The sequence below is a fragment of the Oreochromis aureus genome, linkage group 11 (genome assembly GCF_013358895.1).
Source record: "Oreochromis aureus strain Israel breed Guangdong linkage group 11, ZZ_aureus, whole genome shotgun sequence".
NCBI lineage: Eukaryota > Metazoa > Chordata > Actinopteri > Cichliformes > Cichlidae > Oreochromis > Oreochromis aureus.
In genome coordinates this window covers 5208639-5235824 of record NC_052952.1, presented here as the reverse complement: position 1 = coordinate 5235824, position 27186 = coordinate 5208639, and the positions used below count along the sequence as shown (strand labels likewise).

The 27186-nt window shown below is 40.2% G+C and overlaps 3 protein-coding genes across 7 annotated transcripts in view; 2 read left to right on the top strand and 1 right to left on the bottom strand.

The window, feature by feature from the left end:
- Positions 1-1745: 1745 nt before the first annotated feature.
- On the bottom strand, positions 1746-12701 carry ptpn2a (protein tyrosine phosphatase non-receptor type 2a). The gene is made up of 9 exons (XM_031750498.2): positions 12446-12701; positions 10896-10986; positions 10701-10801; positions 10426-10524; positions 9067-9204; positions 8634-8843; positions 5874-6038; positions 3933-4120; positions 1746-3696 (listed from the first exon to the last, which is right to left on the bottom strand). The coding sequence occupies exons 1-9, from the start codon at positions 12500-12502 to the stop codon at positions 3504-3506; spliced, it is 1242 nt and encodes a 413-aa protein (XP_031606358.1). The 5' UTR covers positions 12503-12701; the 3' UTR covers positions 1746-3503.
- A 716-nt stretch (positions 12702-13417) lies between these two features.
- seh1l (SEH1-like (S. cerevisiae)) lies at positions 13418-19729 on the top strand. 3 transcript variants are annotated; one of them, XM_031750492.2, is made up of 10 exons: positions 13423-13653; positions 14080-14130; positions 14253-14399; positions 14483-14694; positions 15012-15110; positions 15202-15342; positions 15509-15663; positions 17315-17468; positions 18825-18947; positions 19281-19395. In XM_031750492.2, the coding sequence occupies exons 1-9, from the start codon at positions 13543-13545 to the stop codon at positions 18904-18906; spliced, it is 1152 nt and encodes a 383-aa protein (XP_031606352.1). In that variant the 5' UTR covers positions 13423-13542; the 3' UTR covers positions 18907-18947; positions 19281-19395. The 3 variants fall into 3 exon arrangements, with proteins under 3 accessions (XP_031606350.1, XP_031606352.1, XP_031606351.1); XM_031750490.2 differs by lacking the exon at positions 18825-18947 and having other exon boundaries at positions 13418-13653; positions 19281-19729; XM_031750491.2 differs by having other exon boundaries at positions 18825-19419.
- A 1290-nt stretch (positions 19730-21019) lies between these two features.
- cep192 (centrosomal protein 192) overlaps positions 21020-27186 on the top strand; it is a 33627-nt gene continuing 27460 nt past the window's right edge. For 2 of the 3 annotated variants that reach the window (XM_039619555.1, XM_031750477.2), the window contains exons 1-11: positions 21020-21237; positions 21711-21955; positions 22276-22386; positions 22833-22981; positions 23396-23457; positions 23803-23953; positions 24084-24199; positions 24327-24416; positions 26056-26208; positions 26365-26515; positions 26734-26954. In XM_039619555.1, coding sequence (XP_039475489.1) covers positions 21783-21955; positions 22276-22386; positions 22833-22981; positions 23396-23457; positions 23803-23953; positions 24084-24199; positions 24327-24416; positions 26056-26208; positions 26365-26515; positions 26734-26954 — 1377 coding nt within the window. In that variant the 5' untranslated portion in view covers positions 21020-21237; positions 21711-21782. The remainder of the gene's footprint in view (positions 21238-21710; positions 21956-22275; positions 22387-22832; positions 22982-23395; positions 23458-23802; positions 23954-24083; positions 24200-24326; positions 24417-26055; positions 26209-26364; positions 26516-26733; positions 26955-27186) is intronic. The other variant, XM_031750478.2, reaches the window with a different exon arrangement.

Genomic DNA, 27186 nt, shown 5'->3' with positions numbered 1-27186 from the left:
GGTGAATATGGTTGCATTATAACTGACCTATTGTTTAAATTCTGTTAATGAGTAGAGAGTGTCGTCATTCAGGGAGGGGCGGGGTTCAATGGATGAAGAATGGTGAGGAAAACAGATGTTACAAAGAGGTGGTGGGTCGGTAAAGTCTTAAGTTGTATGTGAGACCAAATACTAATGGATGAGAAAGGGACAGATTGGCTAGGCAGAGAGATCGAGCTGGAAAGCACGTGTAGCAGGTTAGAGTGATTCAGGACAGATATAGATATGAAGTGAAGAAATGGAGTTGAGAAGACTGAAGGAGTACTTTGAGGAGCTGATGAATGAAGAAAATAAGAGAGAGAGGAGGATGGATGGAGGACAGTTAGTGAATCAGGAAGAGCCAAGGATTAGTAAGGAGGAAGGGAGGGCAGCTACAATGGGATCCAGAGTGGAAAGGCAGCTGGTCCAGACACCATACCTGTAGAGGTATGGAGATGTCTAGGAGAGAGGACAGTGGACTTTTTAACCAGATTGTTTAACACAACCGTGGAAAGTGAGAGATGCCTGAGGTATGGGGAAGAACAAGGGTAATGTGCAGAGCTGTAGTAACTACAGAGGGATAAAGCTGCTGGGTCAGCCCATAAAGATATGTGAAAGAGTTGAAGCTAAATTAATATAGGTTATGATCATTGAGCATCAGTATGGCCTCATGCAGAGAAAGAACACTACAGATGTGATGTTATATTTAAGAGTAATCATTGAGAAGTATAGAGGTCAGAAGGTGCTTCACTGTGCCATTGTGGATCTAGAGAAAGCGCCAAGAGAGGAACTGTGGTACTTTATGAGGAAGTCAAGAGGCCCAGAGAAGTGTGCGAGTGTAGTGCAGGACATGTATGAGGCCAATGAGACAGTGGTGATGCATGCAGTAGGAGTTACAATCAAGGATCTGCTCTGTGCCCTTTCTTGTTTGCAGAAGGGCAGGGCGTATATTGACAGTTGAGGTCAGGCAGGACTATGATGTTTGCAGATGACACTGATCTGTAGTGTGATTGGGGAGTAGGTGGATGAGAGCCCATAGAGGTGGTGGTATGGACTGTAGAGGATTAAAGTCAGTATTAGTAATACAAAATACAAGTGTGAATGAGAGGGAGACAGGTGATAAGACGACCATACAATAATTAGAGAGAGTGAAGATAGAGTTTAAATACCTGGGGTCAACCATCCAAAAGCAGACAGTGCAGAGGAGAGGTGAGGAACAGAGTAGAGGCAGGGTAGAAACACTGAAAGGGAAGGTTTACATATCGTCTCTTTGAGATGGTGGCACCGACAAAAAGGAAACTGAGCTAGAAGTGACCAAGCTAGAGCGGAAGATCTCCGAGGAGGTTCATGGGTGTAGGGAAGGAGGACATGCAGAGGATTGGTGTGACAGAGCAGGATGATGCTAGGGACAGTGTGAGATGGAGGCAGATGATTCGCTGTGGCGACCTCTAAAAGGACCGGCTGAAAGAATTAGGAGGAGCTGTACGACATAACGACAAAGCAGAGATCGAGCCAGCATCAAACAGACAAGCTGAAATAAGTACAAAGGCACAAAATACATTCAACACAAAATACACACACAGTCCCAGACAAGAGAAAATGAAATTACTACAGCAGTCAATGTGAGCATGGCCTCTTCTTGAAATATTGAATCAATTCCTGGAATCCACAGTGAGAGGTCTCCAGTCTGTCTGCATTGATTTAGCTCATGGTCAGAATGAAATTATGAGTAACAGCACAGAAAGTGGGTGAGATGGGAAGAGCTGTGGGTAAAGCTGCTTTACGGATACAGAATTAAAGAACAGGCAAGCAAAGTTTGGTTTATAAAAAAAAGAAAAGAAAAAAAGAAAATTTTATTTTTTATGAAGTATTTAATGTTTTTGTTTGGTTTTGTCATTTTTCTCATCAAAACTCTTCTGTCATGTTCCACACTGCAGCTCAGTGTACAAAACTCCCCTGAAAACTGTACACAGAAAACAATAAATGAATGGAATGTTACACTTCTCTGGGGTTAAATAAGAAAATAACAATATTAATAATAATAAAATAAAAGCCATGTTCTACTGTAGCCAATCAAAAATTTCACTTCAGGAGTCAATACATGCTAATGACACATTCAATGTTCAATCAACTCAAACACATGTTACTGTACACCACCTCTAATCTGGTCATTGCAGTGCAAACATGTTACTCACATTATGTGCGACATGACAATTTTCTGTACTGCTCACACACCCAAAAAAAAAAAAAAAAAAAAAAATTCTGGGAGCGCACTTTTTTTTTTTCCTCCTTTCCCTATTTAACACATTTCAAGGCACATTAAACGCTTTATCAACCAGCCCACAAGGACATCACTCTCTTCTAAATTTAATCCAAGGTGCTCTCCTTCAGCTTCTAAATTGCACTATTGTAGCTTTGGATTGGTCCCAGTCAATTGAAAACCGAATCGGCGATCATGTGGGTTCAAAACACGGACAGAATGTAGAACGGTACTAGCATCATTTTGTAATACAGGTGTCAGTTATGACAGAGGGATTCAACAGAATATACATTCGACATGAGGGGAGTATACGAGGGTTCATCATTAGGAGCTTGTCTGACTGTTACCTTCCTAAAAACAGGTTTGGTTTCTTAAAATAAACAACAAAAAAAAAAAAAAAAAAAAAAAGCGTGATCACCTGAACATACACAGACCAACCCATCCAGTGGGTAAATAACTTGCTAGGGGGCAACGTTTATGATCCATGTGGCAGCTAACAAATGCAGGCAAAAGAAAGAAAAAAAAAAAAAAAAAAAAAAAAAAAGTGTGCACATAACAGAAAATGAACATTCTAGCAGAGTGTGAAACATTGGCAAGGAAGCTCCCTATGAAGTGTCCAGTCACACAAAAATATTCTTCTGGCCGTGTTGGGATGCCCTGCTAAATGTGAATGGAAGAACAAGTGGTGGTCTGGAAAACCACAGAACGCATGCATTTCATTATATTACATTAAAACTAAAGAAAAGTAAAACCCTACAGCTGACCTCTTGGCTCTGGAGTTTTCCTACAAGTCTACAGTAGGATGAACAAGTCATTCTGAAATGCAAAATGTAAAACGTGTTGATCGACACATATCTGACTATTACAAATAAAGAATGTAAAAATAAACCTGTCACTATATATTTTTCTTTGTACTGCACCTTTAGTAAGTTTCTGCAAAGCCATTTTTGCTATGATACAGTACATTCATGAGCAGTGACAAGAAGGAAAGGAAATTAAATCATCGTGCTGGCACCGAGATCCTGAGATGTTACTATTTTTTTGTTTCGATCTTACATGAAAAATATACAGACGCTCGTTTGATCTAGCGCTCCCACATTTTGACCTTGAGAAATAAATACCCTCAATTCTGCACATATTACTGTCTAAATCTATGTCGAGAAGAAGTACCTAATCCCAGGTACCGGTGCAAAATAGGAGTCAGTTTTAAATGACCCGCAGTGCTTCACTGGGAATACATCCAGTACAGCAGGCCTACGGCCAAGACAGCCCCGGCGCCGGCGCCGACGTTGAACAGGATGGGTCTCCAGTACTGCCACTTCTCCTGTTTCCTCTCAGACTCTGTCAGTCTCTGTTTCATTTGTTGGACCCTCTGTGCTGTGCTGGCAATCCTTTCCTCACGGTGTCGCTTTCGGACCCTGAAATAGACAGAGTGTACAGCAGTCCAACAATAAACAACAGGGTAATACTCACTTTAATCCAACACACTGTGCCACTGCTGTACCAAAGCTTTACTACAAAGATAGACAAAAGGGTGAAGCCTGATTTCTATGTGCTCTAAAAGATCAACTGAATCTCAGCGCATGGATGGAAACAAGTCAGCAGATTTCAACGCTTAATTTTTAATCTGCCAAACTTCAGTTCTGTTACTTACTGCCCAGAGTTTTCTGCCTTATTGTGATCTTGGGCATCTGGCTCTCCTGGAAGCCCGTCTCCTGAGGGGGCCTGAGACTCTAGGTGGGGTCCGTTGGGTCTGCTGTCGTTAAGGTGGGGTCTAGGTGGAGGTGGTGGAGGGGGTAGATCTGGCTCCAGGTCATCTCTGGACAGCTGTGTCAGCTTGTTCTAACAAAGAGGATGACATGTAGAGACAACCAAGAAGGAAAATTTCAGTGTACTGTCAGCTTATGACAGAGAGGAAGAGAATAGTGATCCTTTTCCAAAATAAAAGCTTAAATTCATGATTTTTAAATATGTTGGCTCACATTCTCATCATTTAGTTTGCAAGTGGCAAAACTAAAATTCTGGTAAAGAAAGGGCACCTGCAAGACGCGAATGATCAAAGAGCGTCTGTATAGTCATTACATAACAAGTGTGAGGATCTAGTTAGTTTGTCAAGTGAGTTGGCCATTATTTTTGACAGTTACCTTATAAATTAAAGAGGCCCTATTCGTTGTTATGGGAAAGCACCCACACACCACTTTAATTAGACACTTTCGGATGGCTCTGAAGAAAGACTCCCAAAAAAAAAAAACACCAAACAAACATCTGGAACCCAGCAGCTTCAGCAGCTTTAAATTTACTTTCAGGAAGAGTGAACAGACAGGAAAATCTGTTTGGGATATTTTCTAGTTTCCCCCATTCTACTTCAGGAACCTTTTGTGACACCCACTCGCTAGTGTTGAACAGGCCTGAATATTAGCTGTGGTACATGATGATGTAAGGAGCTAGCAGGTTTTGGACATTTGTGTTCTCATATGAACCTCCTCCGGTGAGTAATGAAAAGTTTAAAGCTGCACTGCATGTGTGAAAATGGTTTGACTAAAAGCACCCCCCTCCCCCATTATTATTTTAATTCTAAAATAAAAATAGAAGTGATCATTTGGGCACTCAAAAACAATTATCCCTTCCAATGATCTGATTGTACATCTGGTGAATAAAGACTCACTTTAGCTCCTTGGTACTGTAACTATTACTGGTACTGGCTCATCGTCACACTGAGACATTTGGAAAGAACAGTCATCATCAGCTTTCATCACTCACAACAGCTTAAAGTGTCATCAGGAGTATTCTATTAAACCCCCCCCCCCCAAAAAAAACAATAATAATAATAATAATAATAATAATAATAATAATAATAATAATAATCACACCTTAAAGTCTGAGTCTAAGATTAGCTAAATTCAAACCGATACAATGAAATGGAATTAGGAAGTTTGTAACATTTAAAATTACAGCTGGCAGGGCTTGAAACTCTGGTAATCACTTCATTTTATTGTGAGATTGTGTTTTATGCAGTCTGCGCCAAAGGCAATTTTGTGTTGATGCAGCAAGAGAACATTTAGACAGGATTGCTGCAGGTTTCAGCATGTACAGTTGAAAACTTAAGACTTTAATGCCTTAAAGAATGCAATTCAAGACCCGTTTCCAAGCTAACCAGACCGTGAAAGGATGGTAGAAAACCAAGAGAGCCCATATGTCACCTTAAACTTTACTGTTATATTTATTTTCACTTCTCTGGAGTAAAACAGAATGATTGTAATATACTTATATACAAGGCAATGTTTCTCAACCTAAGTGCTACATATCTATATTTGAAATTTCTCATTTCCCTTTAACGCTTCCAAATTATTAGCTTCACTTTCCCGGAAAATGTCAAAGAAACAATCAAAATCAGTCATCACCACCTCTTTCAGCCTCTGATGCCGGCTTTTGAGCAAAACTGAAAGTAAAACTTCAAACCACAACAATGCCTCTGTCTTTTATTGGAGTAACACTGCTCTTCGGGTGGTTACTGAAATTCAGATAACTCTGGTGTTGGTGCAAAAGCTTATTTAGAGCCAGACTTTTACAAGCTTTCAATCAGCCTTGTGACTACCTGTGTTTCTGAGTTGTCTGTCAGGATGAGCTTGGCTCCCTCAATGACAGCCATGTATGAAAAGCGGAGCTGGTCGGGGGTCTGGATCAGGCCCATGCGGTATTCCCTCATGCCAAGTAGCACCTTTTGTACGTCCACTGATGACCGGTTTTTCCTCTTCTCCATCTGCAAACACAGATTTTCCCATTTATGGAATACTGTGGAATAACCACTTAATAGAGAATCACATCAGTTGCACAGGATATCACACCTTTGTTTTCCTTTAGGAAGTCATGAGCTATAATATTGAGAAGTTATAAAAGATGTATTACATTTGAGAAAGGTAATCTTTCTAATATAACTGTGAGGGAGTGGTTTGATTTAAGGCACATGTCCAAACAACTTACCAATCTGTCTCAGAGTCTAATGCTGCTAAAGATGTGAGTGCTGGGAAGAAATAAGTTTTAGCTGTTCCAAATCTTAACTCGCAACTCAAACTGCGTATTTAACAGGCGAGTTAAAATACACAGCAGTGCAAATGATGTGTACAAAATCCGTTTTTATTTATGGGAGCTTTTACCACGTATCAGAATCAGAATACTTTATTGATTCTGATACGTGGCAGAAATTTCAGGCTCTTTAAACCTGTGCTACTAGGAAGTGAGAACAGAAAGAAGTTCCCACTAGAATCCACTTGTTTTTGTTTCTTTTGTGGGTTCTGCCTCCTACATTGTGACAGCTTTACACTTTAAGCTTTCTAATCAATATCTGACATAGAATAAATGTGATAATGTCCTAACGTACAATGGTTATATAAAAAGCCTGTATAGAATGGTCAATTTGACCAGTAAAAATATTGCAAGCAGGGACAGATTCACTTTCCTCTGGCATGATTCTATCCACAGTATGAAGGTGTTCATTTGCACCGAGGTGTGCACAGGTCACCCATACTTTCTAAGTGTTCAGGAACCTTTGAGGTGGGGCTCGGAGCATTGAAGGCTGATTGCTGTTTTCTGACAGCACCATTGTTGTACAACTTTTAAAAGCCACAAGAGCAAAGAGGCTGTTTTTGCTTGTTGCTTTATTAGGAAGGAGCGGCACAAAACATTTGACAGATAGCTTTGTTTGTTTATGCACAGGGTGACATTCAAAGGTTATTTGAGGTGATGGGCCAGAAGGCTAATTTGTTTAATTTTTTATTTGGGGTTTAAAAAGCAGGGCAAGGCTCTGAAGGAATTCTTGCTTGTGGGTAAGTTTCCAAAACCAGCCCCATAAAACTTTTCTCCAGAAGGCATTTGCCTTGGCCATATGGACTTTTATAAATTTCAGATAAGCTTGAAGGTGTTGAATTTGAAGCAGGAGCTACGTTCATGAGCAGCATCCTCTTAGTCCATGATTCTGTAAAACTGACTTCACTGTGGATAGTTATGCTGGTGTTCCAGCAATTTCCAGTTCATGGCAGTTCTTGGAAAAGTTGTGACACATCCAAGTAACTTGATCTTACATATAACTGTTTGAACTGATGAACTTAAAATTGGCAAGAGGCCGAGAGACCTTCCCAATTTGTCTAAATCTACAATTCTCCTTCTTAGAGCTTCACTGAGTTCCTCTAAATTTCCCATTGTTCTGGTCAGTCCAATGAGTGCTGTCAAACAAATCATTTTAATCGCACCAAAGAGAAACTGCCAGTTGTCTGGAATCATGATCACTAAGAAGATGTCTATAACCCTTGGCCTTGTAGAGTTAAAAGATATTACAGAATCTTTATGACTAGTAGATTTGTGTGTATGTATACCTTTGACCCTATGCAGATTAGAGAATTCTTCCAAGTCTTAATACAATACTGTAATCCTGGTAACTCTATGTGCATTCTAGCCACCTTCCTTTCTCCTGGCTCCTTTTAGGCTAGACTTTATTAATATAGCACTTATCCAGTCTTACTGACCAAAGCACTTAAAAGTGCATATACATTCATGCAGCGCTTTTAATATTGCACTACTGTACAGGGATTTTCCTATCACACTCACACATCACGGATTTGTAGTGGTGTTGCTTTCTGCCTGTGTTAGTTTAGCATTCTGGGCTGTATTATCAAGGTGATAATGCCCTGCAGGTGATAATGATCATAATCATCTTTAGGTAATTGAAATCAGATAACGGAGAGACATCCTGCATATGCTGTGTTTGATTAATAGAAGAGGCCAAAAATCTCATTCTGATCAACTCGCTACTTACTTGTGGTGTAGTGTTGAACAATAATCAAAGACCTACAGCACTTAAGGTCTGGTTAACCTAACAGCTGGCCAAACAAAATCATGTTAACAAGGTTGACAGACAAGTCAAATGGCCACAGGAAATTTGCAAAACTTTCTAGTGAAATAAGATTCATCATTTTTTTTTTTTACTTTTAGAGCTTTAAAACTCATCAAGCCATGATAAGAATCAGGAATTTAGTTCCATATAGTTGCAGACACATGTGGAATTGTGGTAATTTAAAAGTTATTCTTGACATACAGGAAGAGAAACATTTCCCAAGAAATAATCAGTTAAGGGCCTCTTCTCTGCTCCAGTTAAAAAACTCCAGACTTTACACACTCACGCTGAATACCTACACGCCGACACTCCTCTGTAAGCATGTTATCAGCATGCAAGTACAATCAGAGCATGAACGCCTCATCTTACCATCATCAGACTTTAGTCATTGTAATGTGAACCTCTTGCGAAACAATTCTCTTTAACAGTGGCAGGCTTTCAGTGACATTTCCCCACTCCCCTTCTCACCAAAACTAGACAGGTATCCACCAAGGCAAAGGTCCCTGAGCGACCAATCCCAGCGCTGCAGTGCACCACTGAGGGCCCATGCTCTGGGTCCAGCGAGCCAGACTCCCGAACCTTGAAGAGGAAGTTGAGGAAGGAGGCAGGGGATTCTGGAACACCGAAGTCAGGCCATGTGGTGTAGTGAAAGTGATAGATCTCTCTCGACTCCCCTGTCTGTAGTAGGCATAATGTTTGGTCAAGACTGGAGCATTGTATAGACACAGTTCTGCATGACTGAGCTGACTGTCACTAGGAAAACATTACACACTCTGAAATCACAGTCTTTTTTCAGCTACATGCCATTACACTTAAATGGTAAGAGACTGGTTAAGCAGTGCTTAAAACCATGCTGAAAGAGAGAGATGTCATTAACCAATAGGTGCCCTTGCATACTCACCTTTGTATTTTGCAGTTCCAGCAATCTGATTGTGAAATAGGATTGGTCCTCCTCTGACAGTAGCCTCACAACAAACCCTGTGTCTGTGAAAGACATCTGTAGCTCCTCGGTGGTAGGCCAGTATTGCGCGCACTTTTCCTGTTGAGACAAATACGTTCAGTTATTCATGGATAGGCTGTCATGTGCATCGAGCCATTTGAAGAACTTCTGACTTAAATACTGGGCACAGCTGCACATATGTACACCATTTCTCCGATTCAGAAAATAAACCGTGTACGAAGAGCACAACTAATTACGTTCGTGTACACCGAAGTATCTGACAGCTTGTTTCCAGTTTCCATAGGTTGTTCTTGGAACCAAGGCCATTATAGTTAGCTACACTAAACTCAACTAAAAACCAAAGTGTGGAGAGAGAGAGAAAAAAAAACTTAACCCCCCCCCCCCCAAAAAACAATGAAATACACAACAATGAAACCTCACTGAAAATGAAACCTTTTCAGAGTAAAACCTAAACTGAAACATGAAAACCAAATACAAGTGAAACTAAAAAAAAAAAAAAAAAAAAAAAAAACACATTCAAAACTAAATGCAAAAAGAAACTAAGTAATCATTAACTTTCCTGGAACTGTGGTTAAAAGTTCAAATAAATGGAAACAACAGAACTGAAACTTTACATACAGTACAGCTTAAAACATGACCACAGAGCTTAAGACAATCTTGTGAAACACAGAGTTCTGATGAAGTACAACACCACAGAGCAAGAAAAAGACATTTTAAACTGGATTTTTTTTTTTTTTTTTTTTTTAAATGTAAGGAAATAAATTTTTTCCATTGTCAAGTAAAGGAATTTGAGTCATGATTCCTGCCCAAAATATCTCAATTAGGCTTTGATCCATAACGAATTTAAACATGTGCAGCTCTTCAGTATTTCAATTCACTTTTTCAAAATTGTGGCATTCTCAATCTGTCTGTCAGCATGATTACACCTACCAGGGTGAAATTCATGAAACGTGGTGAAGAGATGGTACATGCACGAAAAACAAGCCAATTAAATTTTATAGTAAATCTGGTCATCTTTTTGAAAACTCCAAGACAGGGCTGAAAGCCTTTCTAGTCTACCAGATAAAAGTGGATAGACTAGAAAGAAAACACAATAAAACGTATCTTGGATTCTATTTCATCTTGTAAATGCACAGAATTTTAGCATCAGTGGAAACAGGCATTGGATCTCAAACCTTTTGGGATGAGCAAATGTATCTACATCTATTAATAAAGATTTGTCTCCTCAAACTTTCAAACAACCTAGCCAGCAGGGGGACTTCAGAACGTAATGATTAGCAGGTGCTCTAGTGTACTCACAGATCCTTTTTCAATCACTCTGTTGAGCATTATAACAGCTTTGCAACTCTGTTCCCAAATCATCAGCCAGAAATGGCCGCATGTATTCCTCAAGGGGCCCTGTCAAAGCAAAAGTAGAAAATCCACATAAATGAATAACATCCAGAGATCATCAACAACTCCCAAAATGTCAAACTCAAATCCTGTGTATTTTCCTTTGAGTGGCACGCAGATGTGTTCAACAGATATCCGTGCAGACAGTTCAGTGTACACTGCTTGTCCTACAATCTACATACCTGAGAAAGAATGTAAGCTCTTTGGGCTTCTTCCACATCGACTAAACTTGCATTGATGTAGTCATTTTCAGAGTTTTCAAGTTTTACCCGACTGTGATCGTCTGAAACCAAGCAAGAGATCACAGAGCAATTATGATGACATCATTCTCGGCAGCACATATCATCAATGAGAGCCTTAACCATCGTAACACTCACATGGGCTGACATCTCTGTAGCGGTTCAGATTCCGGTTCACTGGAAGCTTTGCCACTTTGTAGGAATATTCACTGGCTTGGTTACGGATCTCCTGTTGCAGATGAGAAACCAAACAGGAACTCAGAAGCATCACTTTGAGTTGATTCAGTAGACAACAGCGACAGGAAACTGTGACACAACCTGTTCAATTCATGTACCTCCAGTTTTACTGGAGTGGTGACCAGTAATGACATTAAAAGAAAAACCATACGCAGAGATCAAAGGTCCTCAATCCTTTGTACTCAATTCATTACAACTGGTCTGCTTTGTTTTCATTGTCATTTGTCAAACTTAATGTACTGCAATGCCTCAGGCTGTTGTTTTCCTTTTACAACACAGTCTGCATGGGCAAGGCCAAAGGGCGAACTCAGTTCTATTATTATTATTTCATTCTAGAGAAACAGAAGCAGTTTTACTGGACACAAGAAAAGAATAAAAGAGAACAAAAATTATTTTTGACACTCCCAAGAATACTGTCGTGAGCAGGGGCGTGTCCCCTCACTGCCACTGAGCTACAGCACCATGGATAAGACTAGTGGCAAAAGTAATTTTTAGTAGTACACAAAGTACAGTTTCAGTGCATAGATGTACTAAGACATGATGCTGTATTCTTGGTCTGCATATTTGACTTCCTGATTTAAACCTCCCCATTTATTCAAGCTTGGGACTCATATTAGAAGTAAACTGACAGAGATAATCCCATAACATATGGAACTGAAAAGCATCATTATGTACAATGAGCACTATTGGTTTAAATAGATTATCATGCTAACGACATTATCCTTAAAATAGGTAAGAAATTAAATTAAGTGTTAGTATTCTCATGTCTGTTCAGTCCCATTTAAATTCTCAGTAGGACTGGACTGCATGAAAGAAATTTGATCTTTTATGAAATTACTTATCCATACACTTTTTATAAATACCCCCGCTCCCTGTCAAAAAAGGTTTTGAAAGGTTTTTTTAAAAACATTTTTTAAAAATGTATAAAGTGTGCACGTTCATTTCTTCTTAATTTATTAACACTCATGTGTGAACAAACAGCTCTAGTTACATGGCATCTTTGTAGTTCGCAGCTGCACATTGCAGGGTCATAGCCAAAGTTTAACCGGAACAGACATATTATAAACGAAATGCTGTGCTGCGTGGTAAAACACAACACGCTTTTCTGTGGAAGTCCTGATGAGTTCTCAGAAACTGCGGCTGACGTCTGCTAGCGTCAGCCAGCTAACCGAAGTGAAGATCGTGCCGATGCACGTTTTCCAGCTACGGAAGTCAGCTAGCGCGAAATGCTAGTTACTCATTCGTCTTTACCAAGTGCACTCCAATATGTATAAAGAACTTGGAAGTCATGTCACGAAGTGTAGAAATTTACACAATTAAAAGCGTGGACGGGAAAGTGACCAAAAACTCGAAGTGGTGTCTAACTTGATAGCTATCAAATTAGCTAGCTAAGTTAGTTAGCAACTGATCGTCATAGAAACAAGAGAGGCCCGGTCAGTGTCCCGACTTACATTGTAAAGGTTTTGCCATCTCCCCGACGAATCAATGTCTTGAAATTCTTCCTCCATTGTGTTGTAGTTAGTGAACCCAGACACTTGCCGGAATAATCTCAGAGTGTTTTCAGCACCGTTCACCAACTTACTCCTTTCTGTCAGCCATCTAAACAGCAGTGTGTGTAACCCTAGGAATCCCTGCGGGGAGTCTGCTGCTCCGGCACAATACTGCTTGCTTGCTTGCTGCCTGCACGCTGACTGACCCGGGTTGCCAGATATGCGTTCATCACAGCCTTCCGCAAACACACACACACACACACACACACACACACACACACACACACACACACACACAAAAAAATACAAAAAACAAATCCTCTGGACACTAAACTACAAAAATCTGATATTAACATTAATATTTAAAAAAAACATACGCAAGGATATTGACACTTAGCTCAGTGTTTTATTCAGTTGTTTCTAACTGGCAGATTCTTCTGGCCTTACTTAAAACACGAAAAACAAAAAAACAAGATATGTTGCAGTATTTCAATTAATGCATTAATTTAATTAATTAATGCAATACTCTTATTGAACGCATAAAAGTTCTTTCACAATCTCTTTACTGAATGTTTTTAAGTACTATTATTTTATGCCTTTACAAAATTCCTTTGCACAAATCTGTTTAAATATTGTTACTTGAAATTAACTTTTATTAATAAAGTTAGCGAAGAAAAAAACTGTCAGTTGGATCAAACCTGGCAACCGCGCAAGAGGCGGCAATAAATTTTGACAATATATTACTTACTATATTTACTTTGGCAGTTATGTATTAATAAACCTATTAATCTGTCTGTTTATCTGACTACGTATCTTCAAAGTAACTCTAGCTGTAGCAGTTTTTCACGGAATAGCTTTCGATATATTTTATCTTCTTATAAAGAATCCCAAAGTCGCTTTGAGCTGCTTAAAATTTGTGTGCATGCGCCGCCGTGTGGTCAATAACTTGTACTACACACAATCACATTACCGCCAAATAAACACACAGCATAAGTAGACACATGACAGGCCTGCCAGCTAATCGTCCCAGCTAGAGTTGCCGGTACATAGTTGTTATCATGTTTGTTGCGCGTAGTATCGCAGCAGATCATAAAGATCTAATTCATGACGTATCGTATGATTTTCACGGCCGGAGGATGGCGACTTGCTCCAGTGACCAAAGTGTCAAGGTAAGCTTTACATCATAGTTTGCTAATGTTAGCATTAGCCGTTACAGCTAGCAGGATACCCTTGCCCACATTACCGACACTCTCACCTTTCATACTGAAATTACTGACTCGTTTTCCTGACAGACATGGCATGAGGTTGTTTGAAAAATCTTCCTCTGGTTATTACACTCGAGGGAAGTTATCTCAGTTTAAAATGCTAGTCTGTTAGCTCTGGTGCTTGTAGCACACGAGCTAGGCTGGCTACAGATAAGCTCTATACCACAGTAGTGTAGTTAAGCACTGCCGAGTTTTCCGACAGAGCTATCGGTGTATTTTTTATTATGTGACGACATAATAAAGGACGTACATACAAAAGTCAGTGCAAAATCGGTGATAATTGTGCACAGACACATGAGCAGTATTCAAGACTGATTTTATTCCACTCAGGTCTGGGACAAAAGTGAGAACGGAGAGTGGCACTGCACAGCCAGCTGGAAGGTAAACCACCATAATTTCCTTTTCTTTTTTATTTATTACTTTATGTTTGTCTTTTTGAGTATGGACACAGCATTACATTCAAAGTATCGATGGAGTTAATAGATGAATGTTGTTATGTCCAGACACACAGTGGATCAGTGTGGCGAGTGACCTGGGCGCATCCAGAATTTGGACAGGTTCTAGCTTCTTGCTCCTTTGACAGAACAGCTGCTGTTTGGGAGGAGATTGTAGGAGAGTCCAATGACAAGCAGAGGGGACTTAGCCACTGGGTTAGTACGCTTGCATTGCATTTCCCATTTAATATAACTGTTTGTTAGATTTCACCTGAGTGTTTCATGTTGGGCTTTTCTAGATTAAGAGAACCACGCTAGTGGACAGTAGAACTTCAGTGACCGATGTGAAGTTTGCTCCTAAACACATGGGTCTGATGCTGACCACCTGCTCTGCGGATGGGGTGGTGAGGATCTACGAGGCTCCTGATGTGATGAACCTGAGTCAGTGGTCCCTGCAGCATGAGATCTCCTGCAAGCTCAGCTGCAGCTGCATCTCTTGGAACCCCTCCAGGTTAGACTGCTGGTTTACTTTGTGTAGGAAACCAAGATGGGATTCAAATGTAGAGAGCAGGTGTAGTGCTTTTATATTATTTGCTTGCATATGTTAGACCATGTTTTCAGTTAATGTGCTTATGAAATGACACAATTACTACCACTAATTCTTTCAATAAAACAGCTTACAGCTAGACTTAATGTGACTTATAGACATGCAGGTATAACAACATAATGAATAATGCTGTGCAAGTATCACTTGACCTTTTCATGTGTATGTAACACCATGCTGTTAACAGTCTGCTGGTGTAACCATGCGTTGTCTCCTACCAACAGCTCACGTGCCCATCCTCCCATGTTTGCTGTGGGGAGTGACGACAGCAATGTAACATACGGTGGGAAGGTTCAGATCTACGAGTACAACGAAAACACACGGTGGGTATTCATTATCAGTGATGCACTAACCATCGCATTATGAAGATATACCAAAATAAATGATAGATTTTAATATTTATCTGTTTAAAAGGAAATATGGCAAAGCAGAGACACTTATGACGGTCACTGATGCGGTTCATGACATCGCGTTTGCTCCAAACCTGGGAAGATCTTTCCATGTGCTCGCCATTGCAACAAAAGATGTTCGAATATTTAAGCTAGTTCCGATGAGGTGAGTGTTTGCACTCTGTCTTATGGAAGGTCACAACGCACAGAAACTGGTGGAGTCACACAAATACTGCACTGAAGCCCTGCATGCAGTTCCTGAGCAGATGTTCTCTTTTTAAGATAATGAAAAATAAAAATTCAATTTCCTGTTTCCTGTGTCCTCCTGACAGGAAGGAGAGCACGTCCACAGGACCCACCAAATTTGAGGTGCAGATTGTGGCTCAGTTTGACAACCATAACTCTCAGGTGTGGCGTGTGAGCTGGAATATCACCAGCACCCTGCTGGCCTCCTCTGGGGATGATGGCTGTGTGCGCCTCTGGAAAGGTGAGGGGGCTCTTAACAACTGCTTGTTTGTCTTCCTTTTACTTCAGTGACAGCTTTAGTAAAAGCTATTTAATGTGGATATTCAGTGAATAGTACTTTTCACTAGGCATTGAATGACTTTTGTTCACTCATAGTTGCCATTGGTCATTTCCAGAATAAAGGATTTGTTGGTTCAGCTGTGTAAAGAAAGCTGACATTTTTGCACAGGTTCTCATCAAACCACAACAGCTTTTTTTTTTCTCTACTGACTGAGGTGCAAATACCTACTTGTGAATATGTTGTAATCAGGTTAACCAGCGTGTTTGTTTTCAGAGTATTGATCCCAGTAATCAAGCAGACTGATATTGGCAACCATTATGTCCTCCAGTTAGGAAACCTTTGCCCTCCTACCAAGCTTCAGGCTTTGTAGCTGTGTAGCAGCAGTTGCTGCTGTTAATACTAGGAATAATGATTTAGTCATAGGTTAAATTGTCCAGTTATTCAAGTCATTCCACACCAGATCATTTGGAATTGGTCCATAAGTTTATATGAAGTTTCTTCTTGTTTGAAAAATATTGGATAGATGGGATGCTATAGTGTCTGTAACTTTGGGCGTTACCTGGATGGGTCTGTTTGATCTACCTTGATCCATAGTTTGGTCTTATTCAGGCGGTGTCTATATACTGGTAAGTGGACTGCTACTTGTATAGTATCTTTCTACTTGGTTTATAACTCAAAGTGCTTCACCAAAACACACATTCATACAGTGCTTCTATCTTTTTTTTCTAACATCTGCATACACACTCACACTCCCGAGTATTCAGGCTGGTGGAGTCAGGGAACGATTATTTTATTTTTTATTTGGTTTTAGAAACCAATGTTAAAAGATCTTAACAGTTTGTTTGCGCTGTAGCAGACTTTGTTTCTATATTCATAACCAAGCATCCTGACTGAGCTTACCTCTTTATTTGTGTGATTCACATTTATTTGTTTGTATCAGCAGCAGGAAAAACCATAGCTTCTCTTTTCCAGGTTAAGATATTTCTTTTTGTTTTGTTATGAAATGTATGTCTTAAAAGTTGGGCTTAATAGAAGTGTCAATTTTTACAAACTCTGTGCATATAGTACATCTGGTGATACGCAAGTATGGTCACACAGTCTGTCAGCATTAGAGAATTTATCTCTGCTTTGTTCTCTACATCCTGCTCTCTTTTTCTTAGAAATATGTTTTTAAAGCTGTTAAGTGCTACCTTCGAGTCCATGTCTGTTAAATGGTGTTTGTTGCTGAACCAGAATTACACAAAGGTTTTGTGATAGTTTTTACACTGACACAGATGAGAGAGGGCTTCAAAAATCTGAAAGGAATGAGCTCAAAGCGCTAAAGCTGATAAGTCCCCTCACAATAAATGGTTGTGCAGTAACTGTGTTCATAGCAACTAGTAGATTGTTAAATGATTCGTGTGCTTCAGCAAAATGCACTGGTCTGGAGGAACACCAGATATTCAAGTGGAGAAAAGAGCCCCACTTGAACACATGCAAAGTCATAGATTTAAAGTAGGGTAGAAGAACAGCTAAGTAAAGCCTATGACGGTGAAAAGTTCAGCTGTCAGATTGTCCCCTTTCTCCTTCGTGTGGGAAATAAATGCCGACTTTTCCTTCTGTCTCTGTGCAGCTAACTACATGGACAACTGGAAGTGCACCGGCATCCTGAAAGGAGATGGAAGTCCACTTACAGGTTCATCCGGTCAGCCCTCAGCCATGAGTACTGTGTTGGGCTCCTCTGTTCAGTCCTCCCAGAATGCCTTGAACGGGATGTCTGCAGGAAGGTAGGCAGCGTGGCGCATCCGATGCCACTCACCCAGCCCTACCCAAGCCAGTCAGAACTGACAACTTTGGTTTTTTTTAATGCCTCACCCTGACTGGGAGTACAGCTGCTTACTGACAAGCGTGTTGGACTCGCACTGATCCCGTGCTGCACTCATGCAAAGAGCTTGGCTTCTGGTTTTCACCACACAGGTTATCTACATTGTGCCTGTGGAGCCGGATGTGTTGTGGTGGTGTTTTCTAAGTGACTTCCTCTCAATTTATACTGATGCATGTAATAAGAATGGTTCCACTTTGCACTGTGAGTGCAAGGGCTAACTGTTTTCTTAATATATAAAAGGAAAATAAATGTGTTTATATGAATTTGATACATGGCCGTTATTTCATTTTCTAGAGCTATTTTACAGATACAGAACAGAAACATTGTGCTCTTAGGTTGTATTCTGTAAATGAATTTGATCAGCTTCAGTCAACAGCATCTCAACATTTGATATCGTGATTAAACTGAAGCGGAGCAGAAATTCTGTGATCATTAGATTCTGAGCCGATAGCAAATGTCAGTCTTTTGACTGACATGACTGACTGTTTTTGTTATTTGTTCCTCCCATTAGTTCTGCTTGGTCTTTTTAGCCAACACAAAATGAATATCGGCTGCTGATGTGGATAAGTACCATCTTATATTAACAGACATGCCGATATCACCTGATACAGACATTTGACCAATATATGAATGCATCCTGAATATTTTCTCCTTATTTTTCTCCTTTGGGTTTGAATGTATCCTTGAACAAGTAGTGCCAAACTCTTTGCTGAGCAGAAAGGACAGCTTGAATGAGCCCTATTAACAGAGTGTAAACGCACACAGAACGAGTATGAATACAGCCACTGCGAGCCTTGAATGGAATGATAACACATTCCTCGTTTTATACAAATGAAATGTATCCACACCTGTTATTACTTCCTATTGAAACCATATTTGGTCTGCTGGCTCAGCAGCTGTTCTTGTTTTTAGCATTCATTGTTCCCCCCTCATTCGCACATGAAGCCTCAGCAGTTGTCGCATGAGAAAAACTTGAACGATAAATAAATTGTGTCTAAGCGTCAGAGTGTGGCTGTATTTATGTTCAACTCCATAACCACAGAACTAACAAAAACTTGTACGTACATGTTTTTGACTCAACTTGTGATTCCCCTCTAACCTGAGTAACACAATATCTGTGTATTGTAAGCCAATTAACTCAGTTCAGTTGAATTAAGGCGTTTGCAGAGCAGCGTGTAGAGTTTTTCATGTATCAGAAACAAGTGTGAAGTGAGCTTTGTTTGAAGTAATGTGCTGTTGTACTGCTTATTGCATGCAGGATTGGCAAGAGAGCTCCCTTTGCTCCTCCCCTGCGGCAGCTGACCTCTCCAAAGATATACCAGCCACCCGCATATTACTAACGTGTCTTGTGCATCAGATCCCACTTGCCCGTATTTAAAATGTAAGACTCTGTAACACGTTTCACAAATGGATACTTGGGTATTACTGATTGAAACTTTCATTTTTGGCAAGAAACCTGGCGTGAACCTTGCAAAAAATTGTGATTCCTTTCTTTTTGTGCTTAAACCTTTTTTTAATTTTTATTTTTTTTAATGTCACTGTCTGCTTCCCTCTTACCTTTTTAGTGTCTGGACCAAACATGCATCCTTCTCCTTTTAATTTCTCCTTTTTTGCTTCCTTTTATTTGTTCACCCTCTGTATATTCCCTTTGTTGTCTCTTCTCCCCGTCCACGTATTTGTCGTCTTTGTCTCCTCCTCCTTTTTCTTACTTCAGGTATTTCTTTCCTCCTCTGGACCCCCCTAGAGCAGGTATTGTGTATGGTCACCTGCTGCCTCCTTCCTCCCTAATAGAGCACTGTGATACTGAGCCCATTCAGCCTCAGCAGCAGCCTCTTCCCCACAGGCTGTCCTCCAGGGCACTGCTGCCCTTACCAGAAGCTGAAGGGCAATGATTTTTATTTTTTTTTTCCTCTTCCCCTGTGTGTTTTAGTTAAATAAGACATGGTATCGTTTTTTCAAAGAGTTTTGAATGAACAATAAAATTTCCTTTAATTTCTAATAAAGATTTTTTTTCACTTTTCTAAAGGTTTGTTATGGGTTTTTTTTCCCCTCTGCATATTATTAAAAAAACACCTTTGGAAGAACGAATGCATTGGTAAAGAGAGTCATTTAAATAATGTATATGGTGTTGTGTGAATAATAAACTCAGCATTTTTAAACTAAGCTGATATCTTTTTTTGGGGGGGGGGACGATCATCGGGTATTGTTGGCTGGTAAATTGGAAAACTTCAGTCAGTTGTGTCTGAAAGGAGGAGATGTTTGTCTTTCTGCTTATGGAAGTCTATAATTAGCCTGGGTGGAAGTAAGACTCAGAAATAAATGATATAAAGTGGGTGTTATTTTTGACTACTTCTCCTTTACAATCAAAGAAGAAGAAAGGCATAGTGATTTCACATGACTGACTGCGAATGGATGGATGGATGGATGACTGGAATCCACCGTCCAAAGACATGCAGCTTGTGGGGATAGGTTAATTGGATAATCCAAATTACCACTAGGTGTAAATGTTGAATCTGTGCGAATGGTTGTCTGTCCCTGTGTTGGCCCTGCGACAGACTGGCGACCTGTCCAGGGCGTACCCGCCTCTCGCCCTATGACAGCTGGGATGGCTATGATGGAATCATCTTGGGCCAGGATGGTCATCTTGGGCCAGGAAGTTTTTAATTTTTTTTTCCAAGCTCTTGAATCTATGTTTGTCCTAGCCATTTATAAAACTTGGTGATACCTGGTAGCTCCTGGACACTGATGTGCTTCTTTAGAGCCTAGCCATTAGTTGCCTATTGCGTTATACAACTCTTTCCTTTTTAGTGTGAAGAGCTGTCTTTTGGCTGTGCTATCACGTGTCAGCAATGGGGAATTCTCCTGCCAATGTCACTCCAAAATTAGGCAAAACTGACGATATATGCCATTAGTATTGTCACAGAAGGATAACATTGACAGGGAGGACATTTCATATCGTGGCACTCCTAATAAACGGAACGCATGGGATGACAACTCTTTCAGCAGTCAGCTGTTTGCGAGCCTCGGCACTCTTGCAGCTGTTTGGCAGGACATACGATACAATAAAATCCTCACTTGGCCATTAACTAATTGTGTTAAGACACGCTTTGCTTAATATCTAGGCGCTAATTCAAAATAAATATAACAACCTATTGTTATATTGCAGATAATTTAGTGGTATACGTATGATCAGATACGTTATGGCTGGAGTTCAAAAGAGCACATTCTGTCTTTCATTCATCTGAGGACAAGCGCTTTACTGATAAATGAATGAGCACTTTTCTTAACCGCCCCAAGCATACAGTCATTGGTCCCAAGCTGCCAAATCCATTGGAATGACATAAATCGTAACCAATCATCTCTGGCAATTTCCTCCCTCATAGGTTTGCTGTCCAATCCGCGTCGTCTAAAACTGATTAAGTCCCACCTTTGTGATATGACGCTCACGCGGGCTTCCTGTGGCTTCTGGGCGCTGTTTGGTCCTGCGAACTATTGTACGGTTTGTTTGATATGTCAGATTTTAAGTAATAATGATGAGTCTAAGTTATTTCGAAGTTACATTTGGCACTTAGCTACACTTGGTATCGCATTTGAACCCGTTTATAAGGACAAATTTCGAGTTGGAGAAAAACTATTTATCCCTGGGCCCGCTTACTTCTGGAGTGTTGAATGTGAGTTGAAGTCCGACAAACGTTTTTAATTGAATTCCCTTGCTGGAGTATAACAGTCTAAGAAGAAATATTTATCGAGCAGGTGAAGCTTGTTCACTTATATGTGCTGTTTGCAAAATGTCTTTTTACACACTCTAACTTAAATAACCAAAAACAATGGGGTAGCTTAAATTTGCAGCGTGCTGGCGAGTTCCACAGACCCTCTTGTTTTTAGCAAGTAGCCAGTTAGCTTAGAAGTTAGCCCACCTAGTGTAGTTGGCTAGTTAAGTTCTCTAATTTGTTTATTCAATAGACTTGAACCGTATACCTGCGAAACAACATGTATGATGACGTTCCCCAAAGAAAATACTTAAGTCAATAGTTTTCACGATTGAAAGGTGGTATTAAGAAGCTGATGATTGCTATATAAGCACACAAATGTTCACAAGATGTGTTTTAACTTGTCCTCTATTGCTACCGTTCATTTTTCCTAGACATTACAGATGGTCATCACCTGAACGGAATCTAAGCCACATTTGGCACTCACCCTGCTCCCTTCAAAAGCAATGGCAGACAGTTTTTACAAACTGGAAGATGAAGCCTTTCCAAGTTTCCTCTGCAAGTCTCTGGACAGCACCAGTGGCCGCCCCACACTGGGAAATGTGACATTGGGTTCAGGCCCAGGACTGCCGGTGGCTGCCTCTACTGTGGCTAAAATTAGACCCGAATCTGACAACAGGTGGGAGTATGCTGTTGGCTTTGGACAGATGTGACTTGTGTAGAAATGCTCTGAGGCTAAAAATAGATCTCAGGTTCTTTGTTTGCAATGCAAGGATGGCAGTATTGCAAAAATGCCTGCTAAAAAAACAAACAACTGTGTATATTTGTCAATGAAAGCAGCTCTTTGTGGTCTCTGACATATTCAAAAAAAGTTTATAGGTAATATATTAATTCTGGGTGAGCATATAGATGCCAAATGTAATTAAAGGTACTAATAATTATTTAAAGTTGATTTTTGTGTTAACAAGCTGCTTTTTGCGTTATTTGCTCATTTTATAGAGACGATCCCATTGAGGCTTCATACCTGGATGGCAGAGTGCTGCAGCAGGCTGGTCTACAGTTATCTGGAGTAGAACAGCCCAAGTTTGCCCTCAGCTTCAAAGATGACATGTGAGTATATAAATACATGTAGTTCACGCTGCTCATTGTTGCCTGTGAAATCTGTTTAAAAAAAAAAAAAAACAAAAACCCAAAAAACTGTAGTGTGTAATACTGCAGCCAACTTCCAATTGTTGGATCAACAGTCAGGATAGATGTTTTGAAGTTTGAAGGATGAGAAACCGAATACTGAAATGTAGTAACTCTGATCTTTAGTGTCGATTTTACTTGAGGTGTGTACCTTTGTCATCTCGGTGAAAATAAATGCCCTTTTTCTTTAAAATGTTTCAAATGCAGTGAAGTGGATATACAGCTATTGTTGTTAGTATGAATTTAATGTTTTACACACACAAACACACAGTATAAAACTGACTAATAGATAAGTAATTACTTTAACTCTCCTTTGGCGTGTTTTACTAATGTGTTCTGAATTATTTACATCCCTGTCATTGTTACAGGGATAATGCAGATGACTTCATTGCAGCCCATCGTCTTTCAGACAAGCTTCTGAAGATTAATCTGGATGAGAGTGCATCCAGAAATCAAGGCTCCATGCTGGGCCTTGGTACTACGCAGACAGGCTCAGTCTGTGGCCGTCCCACAGAAGGTAAATTCTTGTGCCCCTGGCTCTATTGACTTTTTCAGGCACACATTAAATAATATTTCTGGCTTCATCAGTCTATTTAAGTGACCATTCTCCATTCAGACTTGGCACACAATGTAAAATTGAGCCATGTACTACTTGAATGTGTACCATGGTTCTTTCTGTTGCTGTTGTGGTAATGCAAAGAACCATGGTACACATGAGTTAGGGCTCTTAAATGTAGCTAATAACTGGAAGTTTGCGTGTTCTTATAAATCAACCACTTCATACTGATCTGTTATGTAAGCGTTTTTGCCTAAAGTTGTTTTGTTTTTTGTTTGCTTGAGGCTTTTTGGGGAGGGAGCAATGTGTACATGCTCATTTGATCCACCTGTACGAAAGTGGTACTGATGAACTTGTTTGTGTCTCTTCTAACAGATCTGTCAACAGGGCTTCTGACATTTGCTCATTTTGGACATAAAGATGTCACAGACAAAAAGGTACCACCTTTCCATACATGCTGATCAGTTTCCTGTTGATTTATATCTATATGATGTGTCATGCGACTGCTGTCCAAAGATTTGGACTATTTCTTTCCCTACTCATTTTCTGTGTTCTCTATTTTCTGTCGTAATGTACAAAATACAGAGTTAGACTCACTGTTTAAAAGCCATTATTTCACTTGTTTTAAACTTATGAATGTCTTGATATCTAGCTCTTTCTACAATGCAGTATTTTTGTTACAAGTGGGGTTTTTTTGGGTTTTTTTGTAATCAAACTCACCTTTTTTATTTGCTAACAACATTTCTGTAAAGTTGCTTTCATTGCATTCCTCTGTTGTTCAGTCCATACAGGTTCAGGCCTTACCAGCTACAGTTGAAGACAACCAGGCGCTGAGTGAAGGAGTGGGCAGTGACCATTTTAGTGACAGCAACTCAAGCTTCCTGGCGAATGAGAAGCTCATGTCTGTGGATAGTATGAATAGCGACCTAACAGGTAAGTCAGACCTTTAAGTCCTTAGAATCACGCTTTGTACATCGTTCCTATTTCAGTTGGATAAATTTAACACCGAGCAGGTGTGATATTTGTGATTCAGTCACACACATACTTGGTGTTTGGTCACCAGATGATGACATTGATGTAAACAACATGCCTGATGATGAGCTGGAGCTGTATTTCAATAAGCTGGTCCCTCCTGCTATGCAGAGAGGCAGAGTGGAGGGCCAGGAGATTCCTGCAACAGTAAGGCTCTTTCTGCTCTACTTTGCTGACTTTACTGACTTATACATTTTACCAGTACCACTTTTAAAAAGATGTAAGCTAAAATATTTGTTTCAGAGTTCTCACTAACACAGTACATCTTTCATAGGGAGTGCCAGGTGCTGCTGATGTCCTGTCCAACCCAAGTTCTACAGAGCCTGAACAGTACAGAGATCAATTCCTTGATCAGTCTGATCAGGTGAGCATGTTGATACATTGCTTTGTGACTGTGTGCTGATGTCAGCTTAGGCCAGGGGTCTGCAACCTTTAACACCCAAAGAGCCACTTGGACCCGGTTTCCACGCAAAAGAAAACACTGGGAGCCGCAAATACTTTTTGAAATCTAAAATGAAGATAACACTGTATATATTGTTTTTTACCTTTGTGCTTTGTGTGAACAACTAAAGTAAGTAAAGTTTATTTATTAAGCGCTTTTCACAGACAGGCAGTCACAAAGCGCTGTACATAAATATTAAAATAAACAATACAATCAATAGACATTATACACAATGTAAAAGATCAAATGTAAATAATGTAAAGAATATAAAATACGTAGATCAACAAAAGGCTTGTTTGAACAGAAAAGTTTTTCACTGCTTTTTAAAAGAATCCACAGAGCAACTAAGGTGTCTTGCTTATGAAATCCATGAAGTGCTACAGAGAAAATTACATTTTATTTATGTAATTAACACATTTTAAAATCTTAAAGAAATATAACAAAAGGAAAGACACCCAGCTGAACTAAAATGATCCATGTAGCAAACAAAAACTGTTGTGAGCCGCCACCCTTATATCGCCTTTGGGCTTTTGGAGCCTTGACCTGACTTTTAAAAAGTAATTGGGGAAAAAAAGCACTATGCCGCTAAAAAAAAAAAAAAAATAGATGCAAAATTCTGCCTAAATATCTATTTTACCTTGTTAATGTGTGTGGCGGGGCGTGGTCTGCAGTGCCGCTGCATGGGAGTCGGACGCACCTGAGCGGCACCCGCAATCACGCCTCGCCGACTTAAAGTCTGTGCTCTCTCTGCTGTTGTTGGTGTGTGTCGGGCTGTGAGCTGAAAAGCTACAGCCGGCTTTATGCGTACAGCAACCGTGTGTGAAAAGTAGTCAATAAAGAGATGCTGAAAAGCATGTCCATGTAAAACATCGTCAGGTCTGCCGTGATATGTTTACAATGAGACTTCTGGTCCCGAACCTCTGCGCACAGCGTCTGCAAATCGGGGCATTCATCTTTACGCAGGACTGTAAGCTGTCATCTGTGAGGCAGGAGCGGTGTTTGTTTTTAACATAGTTCACGGTTGAGAACAGCTGCCGACGTAATGTGGATCCGAAGATCCATAATTGGCCTATCTGGGGTTGAAAGTCTCGATAAATGCACGGCGTTTCTGCGGGTACACCGGCTTCCCCGAGTGTAACGCTTATTTTGAGCGATGAAAAAAATAATAAGATATAATTTTATTTTTATATTTCAAAATCACAATCTTCCAATTTAGAACTACAAGTTAAAAAAAAGAACTAAACACAAATAAAAGGCACTTCAGCGAAATACTTCTAATTTATTTTCCCAAACCACCCGGAGCCGCAAAATAAGAACTAAAGAACCGCATGCGGCTCCGGAGCCACGGGTTGCCGACCCCTGGCTTAGGCAGAGAATGATAACTTGTGTTTGAAACTACAGGTCAGTTTAGACAGCTGACCTTAAAAATAAGGGTTTAGCAAGAACCTTGTTTACTTGACTTTTGGTTTGCTTGTACTTTTCTTAATCATATTTGGGCTGGATATTGAAAGCCACATGTTTACTTTCTCTCAATTTTGGAAAAAAAAAAAAAAAAAATCAGGAGGATTTCCAGATGCCCGATGTGCGCCTGGCTGCCACAGGTATGGACTCCTGTCCAGCCAGTGATGAGGACACTGAGGATGAGCTGGAATCTGCAAGAAGGAGCAGTGATGCTGCCAGGACTCGGCTGCTGCCAAGCACATCCAGACAGCTGGTCAGAAATACAAAAAGAAATATTATCAGATATTTTTACATTTTCATGTCTATATTGGTCACCAGTAGATCCACTGTTTTATTTTCAATCAAAGTGAATAGCATTCTCAATATTGTTTTACTTACTGCATGTGTTTTTCTCTGTGTGAATCGACAGGTTGGACAAAGCAACCGTCCCACGTTCAGGCCAGGTCTAGAAGGAGGCAGTTCTGAGGATGAGGCTTCCAGTGGTCGGGGTGGTGCATCCTCGTCTGGGATTGGACACAGGCGATCTGCTGAAGGGCAAGTCATCAACCCTCCTGTCACAGGTATAACACCCATCTTCAATGTTTGCTGTAGTAGTAGTAGTAGTAGTAGTAGTAGTAGTAGTAGTAGTAGTAGTAGTAGTAGTAGTAGTAGTGACAAAACTGTCATTCCACAATCCCATCATATTGTTAAACCAGCAGTAGATTATGTGAAAATGAGAAACAAATTTCCCGAGCCTCTTGTATAACCCAGTTTTTTGTTTGGTGCTGTGTAACATCAGGAGATGGAGGAGGTGGGGATGGGAGCAGTGGCAGTGAAGAAAGTGGAAACGATGGAGGAGTGTCGACCATCCCTCTTCCACCAGCAACTAATGTCCAGACCACCTACGATGCCCTGCGTGGGTTGGGGATTGTGGGTAGCAGTGCTGTTGGTGAAGATGAGGACCATAATCTGAACAGTCTTCCAGTACATGGAAGAATCAGCCTTCCCAGACATACAAAGGTACGAATGGGGCTCTGTACTCGGTAGTTGGTGGCAAATAATTATTTCTATGTCATGGTTAACGTGACTGTGGTTTTAAGACATGAAATGTTTAAGCCCTTAACAATTTCTGTCATTCCTAAATGTTTGATGCCATTTTTTTTTTCTTTTTTAGTTGTCCTTGAAGTAAAAGTGAAAGTTAACACTTAAAACATATCTTGATTGCTTGATTTCAAATCCATATAGTGTTAAG

Excerpts from the sequence above, each read along its gene's own strand:
- ptpn2a (XM_031750498.2), bottom strand. The coding sequence starts at position 12,502 with ATGGAGGAAGAATTTCAAGACATTGATTCGTCGGGGAGATGGCAAAAC. Across the intron at positions 10,525-10,700 it reads GAGCTTACATTCTTTCTCAG|GGCCCCTTGAGGAATACATG; the intron begins GTATGTAGATTG and ends TTGCTTTGACAG. Across the intron at positions 4,121-5,873 it reads CAGACAACTCAGAAACACAG|AACAAGCTGACACAGCTGTC; the intron begins GTAGTCACAAGG and ends CCTCTTTGTTAG.
- seh1l (XM_031750490.2), top strand. The coding sequence starts at position 13,543 with ATGTTTGTTGCGCGTAGTATCGCAGCAGATCATAAAGATCTAATTCAT. Across the intron at positions 14,400-14,482 it reads AGAGGGGACTTAGCCACTGG|ATTAAGAGAACCACGCTAGT; the intron begins GTTAGTACGCTT and ends GGGCTTTTCTAG. Across the intron at positions 14,695-15,011 it reads ATCTCTTGGAACCCCTCCAG|CTCACGTGCCCATCCTCCCA; the intron begins GTTAGACTGCTG and ends TCCTACCAACAG.